At 38.4% G+C, this 12,748-nt stretch overlaps 1 protein-coding gene across 1 annotated transcript; it reads left to right on the top strand.

Moving 5' to 3' along the window:
* Positions 1-672: 672 nt before the first annotated feature.
* Positions 673-1,158, top strand: LOC107059084 (uncharacterized). Its single transcript, XM_015305493.1, has one exon. The coding sequence runs from the start codon at positions 673-675 to the stop codon at positions 1,156-1,158; it is 486 nt and encodes a 161-aa protein (XP_015160979.1).
* Positions 1,159-12,748: the final 11,590 nt, after the last annotated feature.

Raw genomic sequence — 12,748 nt, 5'->3', positions numbered from 1 at the left:
CCTGATGAAGCTGTGTGGACGGCCAATGATAGTGGTGTTTTCTCATGTTCCTCAGCCTGGAATTTAATCAGAAAGAAGAAGGGCAAAAGTATCATCAACACATGGCTCTGGCACAAGCACATTCCCTTCAAGATGTCCTTTTTCCTTTGGAGGGCAATTAGGAGCAAACTCCCCACTAATGAGAGGATCATGAACTTTGGAGCTGAACCTGCCTGCTGCAGCAGGCCTGGTCTAGATGATATTGACCATATTTTAGTTAATGGTAATTTTGCTAGCTTCATATGGAATTTTTTTGCAGCAAGTGTTGGTATCCCTCACAACCAGAACACTCTGAGAAACTTAGTGACTACCTGGTGGGGAACAGAACACAGAAATGCAGTTTAGAAACTGTTTCTGCACTCTTCGCCAATTATAACATGTTGGAATCTTTGGAAAAATAGATGTTCAGCTAAGTATGGAGGCAAAAAATCTAGCATCATCAGAGTTAAATTCCTTATTCAGAAGGACATCATAATGCTTCTCCATATTGCCTTTCCATATTTGCAATGGCCTGAGGACTGGCATGACTTGATCAATTATATGGAGGCCTGAAAACATGAGATCACGATCACTCAAGTTAATTGGAAAACTCCTCCCACCGATATTTTTAAACTCAATACAGATGGTAGTGCAATGAACAATTCGGGCAAAATTGGGGGCGGAGGAATTTTGAGGGATCATCAAGGCAACATGATATATGCTTTTAGCATCCCTCTTGGAATTGGCTCAAATAATTTAGCAGAGACACTTGCAGCGCAGCAAGGTATCTACTGGTGTGTTCAACATGGTTTTAAGAAGATTATCCTCGAAATTGACTCAAAGTTGCTGAATAATTGGATCAGCTATAAATCCAAACCTCCCTGGCAGATTCAGCAGCACATCAGGGAATTGATCAGACTCGCTAGACAGCTAGAATTTTTTGAATGCAGGCACATCTTCAAGGAAGCTAACAGTACAACAGATTTCCTTGCAAAGGGAAGCCACAACTCAGACATTATCAGACAATACTACACTCATCATCAGCTTCCTACAGTTGCTAAAGGTAGCTACCTGCTAGAGAGGATGGGAGTATCCAATTTCAGAAGGAAGAAAATAAAGAGAATCAAGCAACCACCTTAAGTTTTAGATGGACTCTAGATTAGTTTTTCCATTCGTTTTCCATGTAAGGGGAGAGTCTCCCAAGTTTATTGCTTACTAGTTATGATGTACGGAGAGGAGTCCTTTCTTCTAGGCTCATAGTTAGTAGGTTCCTTTTCTAGTACGGGGATAAGTCGACTAGCCTTTATAGGAAGGTTGACACATATAGCACCATAGGTTCAGAGGTAAGGTTTATGTCCCCCTCCCTGTATTTTTGTTTTGTTATTAATGCTAAAGGCTGGGGATGTTGCTAAGCCCCTGACCCTCCCAAGGGTCGTTCTAATAAAAAAAATAAAAAAAATTCTCAAAATCGAAAACACTAGACCCTAAACCTTAAACCCTAACCCTAACCCCTAAACACTAAACCCATAAACCCTAAACCCCAAACCCTAAATCCTAAATTATAAACCATAATCCCTAAACCCTAAACCATAAATCATAAACTCTGAACCCTAATTCGTAATCCTAAACCCTAAATCCTACACACTAAACCCAAAACCCTTGACCCTTGAACCTAAACCCTCAACCCAAAACCCTAAACCCTAAATCCAAAACCCTAAATCCTAAACACTGAACCCTAAATCCTAAACTCTAAACCCTAAACCCTAACCCTTAATTATAAACCCTAAACTATACTCTCGAAACCCTAACCGTAAACCTTAAACCCTAAACCCTAAACCCAAAACACTAAACCCTAAGATAACCTTAAATCCTAAAGACTAAATCCTAAACCCTAAACCCTAAACCCTAACCCCTAACCCCTAAATCCTCAACTCTAAACCCTAAACACTAAACCTTAAATGCTAAACCCTAAACCCTGATTCCTAGAGTCTAAACCCCAAACCATAACCCTAAACCCTGAACCGTAAACCCTACACCCTAAAACCTAATCCCTAAATCCTAAACCACAACCCAAAACCATTAGACCAAAACCCTAGATCTAAACCCTAAACCTTAAACTCAATACCATAAATCCTAAACCCTAAACCATAAACCCTAACCTTAAACAAAAAATCCAAAACTCTATATTTTAAACTTGAAACTCTAAACCCTAAATCCTAAACACTAAATCCTAAATCATAAACCATAAAAAATAAACCCTAAATCCAAAACCCTAAACCCTAAACCCAAAACACTAGAACCTAAACCTTAAACCCTAACCCTAAACCCTAAATCCTAAATCCTAAATCTTAAACCCTAAACCCTAAATCCTAAATCCTAAACTCTCAACCCTAAGCCCAAAACCCCAGACCCTAAACCCTAACTCATAAACCCTAAACCCTAAACTCTAAACCCTACATCCTAAACTATAAATCCTCAAGCTTAAACCCAAAACCCAAATCTCTAAACCCTAAAGCCTAAACCATAAATCCTAAAATCTAAACCCTACACCCTAACCCTAAACTATAAACCCTAAACCATAACCCTAAACCCTAACCTTAAAACCTAAACCCTAAACCCTAACCCTTAACCCCTAAACCCAAAACCTACAACCCTAAAACCAAAACCCAAAGCCCTGAACCCTAAACCATAAACCCTAAACCCTAAAGCCTAAACTTAAACCCTAAACAATAAATCCAAAATCTAAACCCTAAAGCCTAAACCCTGAACTCTAACCCTTAAACCCTAACCTCTAAAACATAAACCCCTAAACCCAAACCCATAAAACCTAAAACCTAAACCATTAACCCTAAACCTTAAACCCTTAACCAAAAATCCTAAACTGTAAACTCTAAACACAACACAATAAACCCAAAGCCCTAAACCCTAAACCATAATCCCTACACCCTAAATTCTAATTTCCTAAACACTAAACCCTAAGCCTATCCTTAAACCCTAAACCCTAAACCCTAAACCATTAATCCTAAAGCCTAAACCCTAAACCCTACACCCTAAACACTAAACCTAAAACCCTAAACCCTAAACCTTAAACCCTAACTCTACACCTTAAACCCTAAACCCAAAATACAAAACCCTAAACACTAAACCCATAAACCCTAAACCCTAGACCTTAAACTCTAAATCCTAAATCCTAAACCCCAAACCCCTTAACCCTAAACCATAAACCTTCAACCATAAATCCGAAAACCAAAATCCCAAACACTAAACCCTAAACCGTAAATTGTAAACTCTAAACCCTACACCCTAAACACTGAAACCTAAGCCTTGAACCCTAAACCCTAAACACTAAATAGAAAACCCTAGACCCTAAACCCTAGACTCTAAATACTAAACTCTAAACCCTAAACCCTAACCATTAACCCTAAACCCTAAACCCTAAGCTATAATCTCCAAACCCTAACCCTAAATCCAAAACCCTAAACTTTAACCCCTAAACCCAAAACCCAAAACCCTAAACCCTACACTTAAACCCTAAACACCAAATCCTAAAACCTAAGCCCTAAACCCTACACCCTAAATATTCAACTCTAAACCCTAAACCTTAACCCTAAACTCTAAACCCTAAATATTAAACCCTAAACCCTAATTCCTAAAGTCTAAACCCTAAACCATAACCCTAAATCATAAACCCTATATCCTAAACCCTAAACCCTAATCCCTAAATCCTAAATTGTAGCCCTATACCATTAATCCTAAACCCTAAATCTAAACCCTAAACCATAAACTCAAAACCCTAAACCATAAACCCTTACCCTATACATTAAATCTTAAATACTCTATTTTAAACCATAAATCCTAAACCCTAAATGCTAAACCCTAAACCCTAAACCATAAACCATAAACCATAAACCATAAACCATAAACCATAAACCATAAACCATAAACCATAAACCATAAACCATAACCCTAAATCCTAAACCCTAAATCATAAACCCTAAACCTTAAACCCTAAATCCTAAATACTAAACCCTAAATCCTAAACCCTAAACCTTAAACCCTAAACCCTAATGTCGAAACCCAAAACACTAGACCCTAAACCTTAAACCCTAACCCCTAAACCCTAAACCCATAAACCCGAAACCCAAAACCATAAAACCTAAACCCTAACCCTAAACACTAAATGCTAAATCCTAAACCCGAAACTACAAACCCATTAACCCTAAACCATAACCCCTAAACCCCTAAAACCTAGACTGTAAACCCTAAACCTTAAACACTTAACCAATAACCCTAAACCCATAACCCTACAACCTAAACCTACAACCCTACACACTAAACCCTAAAACCTAAACCCTAAACCCTAAACCCTAAACCCAAAACCCAAAACCCTAATCCCTAAACCTAAACCATAACCCATAAACCCTAAATCATAAACCTTAAACCCTAAACACTAAACCCTAAACCCTAAATTCTAAACCCTAAGCCCTAAACCATACAACCTAATCCTAACTTTAAACCCTAAACCATCAATACCAAATTGAAAACCCTAAACCCTAAATCCTAAACTCAAATCCCTAAACCATAAACCCTAAACTCTAAACCCTAAACCCTAAACCCTAAATCCTAAACCCTAAACCCTAAACCATAAACCATTAACCATAAACCCAAAACCCTAAGCCCTAACCCTAAACCTTAAATCCTAAAACCTAAACCCTAAAACTTAAATCATAAACCATAAACCCTAACCCTAAACCCTAACCCTAACCCTAAACCCTAAACCCTAAACGCTAAACCATAAACCATTAACCATAAACCCAAAACCCTGAACCCTAACCCTAAACCTTAAATCCTAAAACCTAAACCCTAAAACTTAAATCATAAACCATAAATCCTTAACCCTAAATACCAAACACTAAACCCTAAATCCCAAACTCTAAACACTAAACCCTAAACCCTAAACTATAAACCCTAAACACTAAACCCTAACCTCTAAACCCTAAACCCCCATACCCAAAACCCTAGACCCTAAACCCTAAACCCTAAATCCTAACCCCTAACCCCTAACCCCTAACCCCTAAACCTTAAACCTTAAACCCTAAACACCAAACCTTAAACCTTAAACCCTAAACCCTAAACCTTAACCCTAAACCCTAAACCTGAAACCCAAACCCACAACCCCTAAACACTAAACCCTTCAACCCAAAATCTGAAACCCTAAACCTTAAATCTGAAACCCTAAACTCTAAACCCTAAACCCCAAACACTAAACACTAAACCCTAAACCCTACACCCTAAACCCTAAATCCTCAACTCTAGACCCTAAACCCCAAACACTAAACACTAAACCCTAAACCCTACACCCTAAACCCTAAATCCTCAACTCTAAACCCTAAACCCGTTTCAGAAGAAAGAAGTTGAAACTGCTCAAACAACCACCATGAATGTTTGATAAGTTCAAGCAGTAACGGGAATTCAATCTGGCAGGAGCTCTCTGTGCAGATTGAAGGACAGTAGAATACCAAATATATTCTCTAAATCATACATTTGGTTTCAAATGCCTTTTCTTCATGAGACATTCTATTCAAATTATTATTCTTTTGTAGGTATAATAGTTTGTTTAGGATTAGTTTCAACTTTTGTAAGGTGAGAGTCTCCCTTATTTATGTATTATTAGAAACTTTGTATTAAGAGAGGATTCCTCTCTAGGTATTTAGTTTAATAATATATCATATTGTATAGGGTTGAGTTGACTAACCTTAGTTGGTAGGTCGACTTGACCCACGTTAGGTTTGGAGGTAAGGTTTTTGCCCCCCTCCTTGTATAATTTTGGTTTTATATATATGATAAGGCCTGGGGGTGATGCTCAGCCCCTGACCCACCTAAAGGTCATTCTTCTAAAAAAACCCTAAACCCTAACCCTAACCCTAAACCCTAAAACCTAAATGCTAAACCATAAACCCTAATTCCTAAATTCTAATCCCTAAACCCTAACCAAAAACCCAAAACCCTAAATCCTTAAATCTTATCCCTAAACCATAAACTTTAGCCCTAAACCATTCATCCTAAACTCGATACCTAAACCCTAAACCTCAAACCCTAAACACAAAACCCTAAACCCTCCACCTTGATCCTAAATACTAAATCATAAACCCTTCACCCTAAACCATAAACCCAAAAGCCTAAAACGACACCCTAAACCCTAACCCCTAACCCCTAACCCCTAACCCTTAAATCCTAAACTCTAAACCTAAAACCCTAAACCATAAACCCTACACCCTAAAGCCTAACCATATACCCTAAACCCTAAACCCTAAATCCTAAATCCTATCGCCCCCTCATTTCATGAATTTTTTCTCTCTCTAATTTCTCTCTCAAAAAACACTCTCTAAGGACATAACGACTAATTTTCACCAGGCTCCCAGCTCTGCCGGAATGGCTACCACGCCGCCAGTAGAAATCCCCAGACCGCCGGACCAACTGGAAAAGACGCGCAGTCCTAATATGAGTAAAACCCATCAAGGCTCGTCCTCAGATTCATCCTACAACTCCTCAAAATTGCGAAGAGAAGAGGGGATCCACGTTGCGATTTTGGAAAAAGAGTTTGACTGGGCTCAAAAAATTATGTCCATGGCTCGCTCAGGTGAGATTCGGGTTCAAAAGAGTGGTGAAGGTGATTCGCAGTCCAAAGTTCTACATAATACTCAAAAATCAGTTGAATCCACCTTCCCATTTGCGAGAAATCGAGAGGCAATTTATGGGAGATTCACAGGCAAATCGCCCCAATCGCGATTTCAAGAACGAGGCTCTTTCGAAGAGGTTCGAGCTGGAAAATTCAATGGGGATTACTCCTCTGTGTTTGTAGAACATCTTACTGCAATTTCCAGTAATTTTAACGATGAAGTTAATTGGAATGATTTTACCGGCAACCTCACCGGAGTTCCGGCGAACCATGAAAATGAAAAACGAAGAGAAGAGGAGTGTCTAGAGAATAACAATAGGAATGTACAACAAAGAGATGTAGAACGAGCTCCCAGCAACCTGAATGTTGAAACAAGAGTAAACTCGGTAGAAATGCATACTGAGCACAGTAACAAAATATTGGTTGGAATAAAAATGGTTTCACAAATGCACAATGTGGACGAAGGAATTGCACTGAACATTGATGGAAGAATTGAGAGCTCTCACCAAAATCAGGTTAGTGAAGTTTCTAAGTCAACTAATTTCTCTTTTCAAGTGAATGTTGGGGAACATGATCAAAGTCACAATATGGAGGGGATGCAGCAGGCTCAGGAGGCACATCATAATACGTCTATCATTCAAGATAAGCTACTAGAATGGAGGATAAAAATAGTAAGGCAAATAAGCAGGACATCCAAGGCAACACATCAAATAGAGCACCCGAAAAATAGCAAACAGCAGCCAAGGAACAGCCAGGTATAACCTCTAAAACTAATCTTATTAACACTACTGATAAGGATAAATGGAAGACTCATTTGCATGAAGCATCCAATTGTAAACAAAGGCAGGTACAGGTCCAAACCAATGGATATCCCCACAGATTCAACACCCAGCATATGCAACACAGCAATCAGGTGTGGCAAGCTAAAGAAAAATAGCAACATCCACCTAATAAGTTCAATGCTGAGTTGCATCAACCAGGTAATAGCTATCCTAAAGTCTCTAGCAATTTTGAGCCTCAAAATCCCAATCTTAGGAATAGACCTGCTACCAAACCAATGAGAAACATGATCAACCCAACACCAATGTTAACAAGAAGGATCACATACCTGAACCTGTCCCGTACACAGTGGTCCAAACCTATGCTGCCAGACTTAGGCATAACCAGTCCAAAATTGATAAATCCATCAAACTCACCACTCCTGAGATCTCTACCAAAAAGGGGTTATCGGATGTACTCTTTGTGAAAGAAGAAGTTTTGGGACCCCTTGTTGAAACATGCAAATACACCTTGATTGGAAAATTTAGTCACACTATGCCTAAGGTAGAACTCATTAGAAAAAGTTTCATTCTCTAAAATCAGTTATCAGGGGGGTCAAGATTGTTCACTACAATGTAAGGCATGTTTATATAGATTTAGACAATGAATTGGACTACAACACAGTTTGGACTAAGCAACGGAAGAGTATAGCTGGCCCGCTTATGCGAATACAAGCCTGGACACCTTCATTTAAACCTGAAGTGGAGACTCCAATTGTCCCCATGTGGGTAAATCTACCTGACCTTCCTTGGCATTGTTATAACAAAGACTTTGTGGCTGGTTTGCTTATGGTGTTGGAAAAGTGCTTTACCTGGATTCAGCTTCCATCGAGAAAACTAGGGGAAGTAAAGCTAAGGTGAAGGTTCTAATTGATCTATCTAAAAAGAGACCTCCTCATGTTTGGATGGGCTACAAAGGGGATGACTTAACTGATGGAAGATGGCAGACTATTGAATATGAAGATGTACCCCCCTACTGCTTCTATTGCATGCATCAAGGACATATGGAATATGAATGCAGCACTAAGCAAAATGATGAAGATAAAAAAGAAGAAGAGAAGTAGAAGAGGAAGTAAAGAATAAGAGTGGTAAAGAAATTGAAAACAAGGAACAACAACATGCACCTCATAGAGATCAAAATTCAAGGATAGGGATCACAAACAATAGGAAGTAGGAGGAGCAAAAGGAAGCACAACTGTCACAAGAAGAACAATGGCAAACACAAAAGAAAAAAGAACAACAATCAACAGCCATTACAGCAAGGAATGCACAATCAAGCGATCCATCAAAACCATAAACAGACAGGTATGAATGCTATCCTCACTAATAATAATTTTATTGATCTTGTTGCACAGGAACAGCCCAACAATCAGGATGGAAATGAGCCTCAACAAACAAAAGAAAATGCAGTCATAACATTAAAGACTGCCCAAGAGGAAGTTTAAAAAAATCCAAAAAGTCAAGTGCATAAAAACATGCACACAGATCACAGTGCACTTGTTCAGGAGCAAAGCAAGAAGACCACAGGTATTGACTCAAATATCCATAATCCCCAGAATCCCAATATTAATTATGATTGTGCTGTTGATGAAGCTGATGGAGGCTGACTTGCAGGAAGGGGTAACCAAAAGGGGGAAGTTGACTCATGTTTTGCATGAGGGGGTTCACAATGACCTTAGTAGAGACCTTAGAGCCTCTGCAACCACTTTTCAAAACAATGTCAATGCAGGTCATCATGTGCAGGAAATTCAAAAAGGTTTACAGACTCAAGGACCTGGTAACCCTCAAGAAAAACAAACTGACAGTACAATGGAACAGGTAAGAACCTCTGAAAAATCTAAACAGGAGGAAGGTCAGGGTATGAATATTGAAAATAACAATCAGACTCCAAAAAAGAAAGTAACACCAGGAAGTGAGGGCACACAGAATCCTAGTAATGCTGGTGATGAATCTGGAAGAAAAACTCCTAACAATAAATCTAGAGGAAAAATGAGTAAGAAAAAGAGGGAAGCTATCAAAAGAAAACAACAGGAAAAGAAAGTAACACCAGGAAGTGAGGGCACACAGAATCCTAGTAATGCTGGTGATGAATCTGGAAGAAAAACTCCTAACAATAAATCTAGAGGAAAAATGAGTAAGAAAAAGAGGGAAGCTATCAAAAGAAAACAACAGGAAAAGAAAGTAACACCAGGAAGTGAGGGCACACAGAATCCTAGTAATGCTGGTGATGAATCTGGAAGAAAAACTCCTAACAATAAATCTAGAGGAAAAAAGAGTAAGAAAAAGAGGGAAGCTATCAAAAGAAAACAACAGGCAGAAGTAGGAAAGCAGGTCAACATTAAAGACCGTCAGCAGCAAACTCAAAAAATTGACATAGGTCAAAACAGTCAGAGGATGAGTATGCCAATATACAATCTAAAAATGAATTTGATCAAGACACTTAGTCCTTGAATGAAAATGATGAAGAAGAGGAGGAGACAAGTATACATCTTATTAAAGCATTTGGATCTACCATGTTTCAACAAGAAATTGAAGAGGTGACAGATCAGCAAGGGTTGTCTCCTAGAGGTAGACAAAACACCAAGCAAGCCAACACCAACATAGCTGTTAACTCAAGCAGACCAAACACCAGGTCCAGAAGTGGAGGCTTTTGATGATCAGCACACTATGTTGGAATTCTAGGTGTATTAACTCCCAAGGATCTCTTGAAAGACTTCAAACACTCAAGAAGATGCATAATCTCTCTATGATAGCAATTCTTGAACCATTCTCTGATAATTCACATATAAACACTTGCAAAATTCAGCTTAACATGGAGCAAGCTTATTGTAACAACAATGGCAAAATTTGGCTCTTCTGGAACTCTGACATGAACTGCAATATCCTTGAAGTAGAATCAGCATATTACTTATGAACTAAATTATGTCGGATGCAATGCAAAATTCCTTGTTACCTTTATCTACGCAAAATGCAAGGAACACCTTAGAAGACCTCTATGGGATAAACTTATTCATTATTCAAATAAGGAGGAACCTTGGTGCACTATTGGTGATTTTAATGTGATTACATCCACTGACGAGAAACTAGGGGGCTGCCTTATAACAGAAATAAAAGCTTTGACTTTCTTAGTATGATTGAAACTTGTGGTTTGATTTATATTGGGTACAATGGTCAACATTTCACTTGGTGTAATCAAAGATCTGAAAGGGCCAGAGTATTGGAAAAGATTAGACAGAGCTATGGTTAATGACAAATGGCTTGACATGATGCCCCAGACAACCATCACTCATCTGCCTTCAGTTGGTTCTAATCATACCCCTTTACTCATGGAACTTAATGTTAGAGATGAACAACACATTAAATACTTCAAATTCCTCCACTGTTGGACAGATAGTGATACGTTTATGAACACAATTGATGAATGATGGAGTAGAACAGTTCAGGACAATCCTATGTGGAAACTTCATCAAAAAATAAAGAGACTGGCTGCTACTCTTAGTGCTTGGTCTAGAAAAGAGTTTGGTGATATATTCAGCATTGCCAAGGAATATGAAGAACATGTAAGAGCAGCAGAGGAGGAGACTATTACTAACAACTCTGAGGCTAACAGGGCAAATCTGCACCTTGTAAATGCTCAATACATCAAATATCTTAAGTTGGAATCATCTATCCTTAAACAGAAAACACAACTTCAATGGTTTAAGAAAGGTGATGCCAACTCAAAATACTTTCACTCTATCATGAGGAGAAGAAGAAAAAAATTTTCAATCACAAAATCTGTGATGATAATGGTCAATGGTTTCAAGGAGATACGGAAATTGGTCAGGCTGCCTGTAGCTACTTTCAAGGAATTTTTTCTAGATAGGAAAATAGAATAGCTGACCAAAACTTCCAGTGCTTACCAAGACAGGTCACTGAGCAGCAAAATCAAATTCTTCGATATATGGTCAGTATGGAAGAGGTTAAACATATAGTCTTTTCAATGAACCTTAACTCTACAGCTGGTCCTGATGGTTTTGGAGGAAAATTTTATCAAGCATGTTGGGATATAATCAAGGATGATCTTCTTATAGTTATCCAGTCGTACTTCAATGGGCATATTATGCCCAAATTTATGTCTCATGCATGCTTAGTTCTCCTACCAAAAATTGAACATCCCAACTAGCTCAGTGAATTCAGACCTATAAGTTTAAGCAACTTCGCCATCAAAATCATTTCCAAAATTCTTTGCTTAAGACTGGCTCCTATTCTTCCTAATCTTATTTCAGAAAATCAGTCATGGTTTGTTAAAGGCAGAAGCATCTCGGAAAATATTATGTTGGCCCAAGAAATCATTCCTGATATTAAAAACCCTCAGGAAGGAGAAAATGTCGTGATTAAATTTGATATGGCCAAAGCGTACGATAGAGTATCTTGGTCATTCACTTGCCTTACTGTGAAGGTGATGGGATTTGGAGAGAATTTTATTGATCTTGTATGGAGAACTATGAGTAATAACCGGTATTCAGTCATTGTTAATGATTCTCGGCATGGTTTCTTCCACTCGACTTAGAGGTCTCAAACAAGGGGATCCCCTATCCTCAGCCCTATTTAATTTAGGTGCTGAGGTACTCTCTAGAATGCTGAATCTCCTCCATCATGATCAGACTTACAAGGGATTTCACATGGAAGCTAGTGGTCCTCAAATTAACCATCTATGTTTTGTTGATGATGTAATTATATTTACTTCTACCACTAGAATGTCTCTACAACTTATTATGAAGACTCTTAGCACCTATGAAGCTGTTTCAGACCAATGTGTCAACAAAGAAAAGAGTCATTTCATGATTCCCACAAATGCTACTATGGAAACTATTGAAAGGATAAAGGAGATTACTGGTTTTTATCATCAAGACATCCCTATAACCTACTTGGGTTGCCCCTTATATATTGGAGGCCAGAAAATCATTTATTATTCAGACTTAGTGGCAAAAGTGGTGAACAGAATCTGTGGTTGGCAATCAAGGATTTTAAGGTTTGGGGGAAGAACTACTTTGATCAAGCATGTGCTTCAGTCTATTCCCATTCATACCATGGCTTCTATTTCTCCTCCCAAAACTACTCTCAATTATATCAAGAGAGTTACAGTAGATTTTTTCTGGGGTTGGGATAAGGAAAAAAAAAGTATTATTAAACGTCATGGGAAACTTTAAGTTTTCCTTATGAGGAAGGAGGCATTGGAATTAGAAAACTT

The sequence above is a fragment of the Solanum tuberosum genome, unplaced genomic scaffold (genome assembly GCF_000226075.1).
Source record: "Solanum tuberosum cultivar DM 1-3 516 R44 unplaced genomic scaffold, SolTub_3.0 scf00766, whole genome shotgun sequence".
Taxonomy (NCBI): domain Eukaryota; kingdom Viridiplantae; phylum Streptophyta; class Magnoliopsida; order Solanales; family Solanaceae; genus Solanum; species Solanum tuberosum.
The sequence above is the reverse complement of the archived record's forward strand: the minus strand, read 5'-3'. Positions and strand labels throughout refer to the sequence as shown.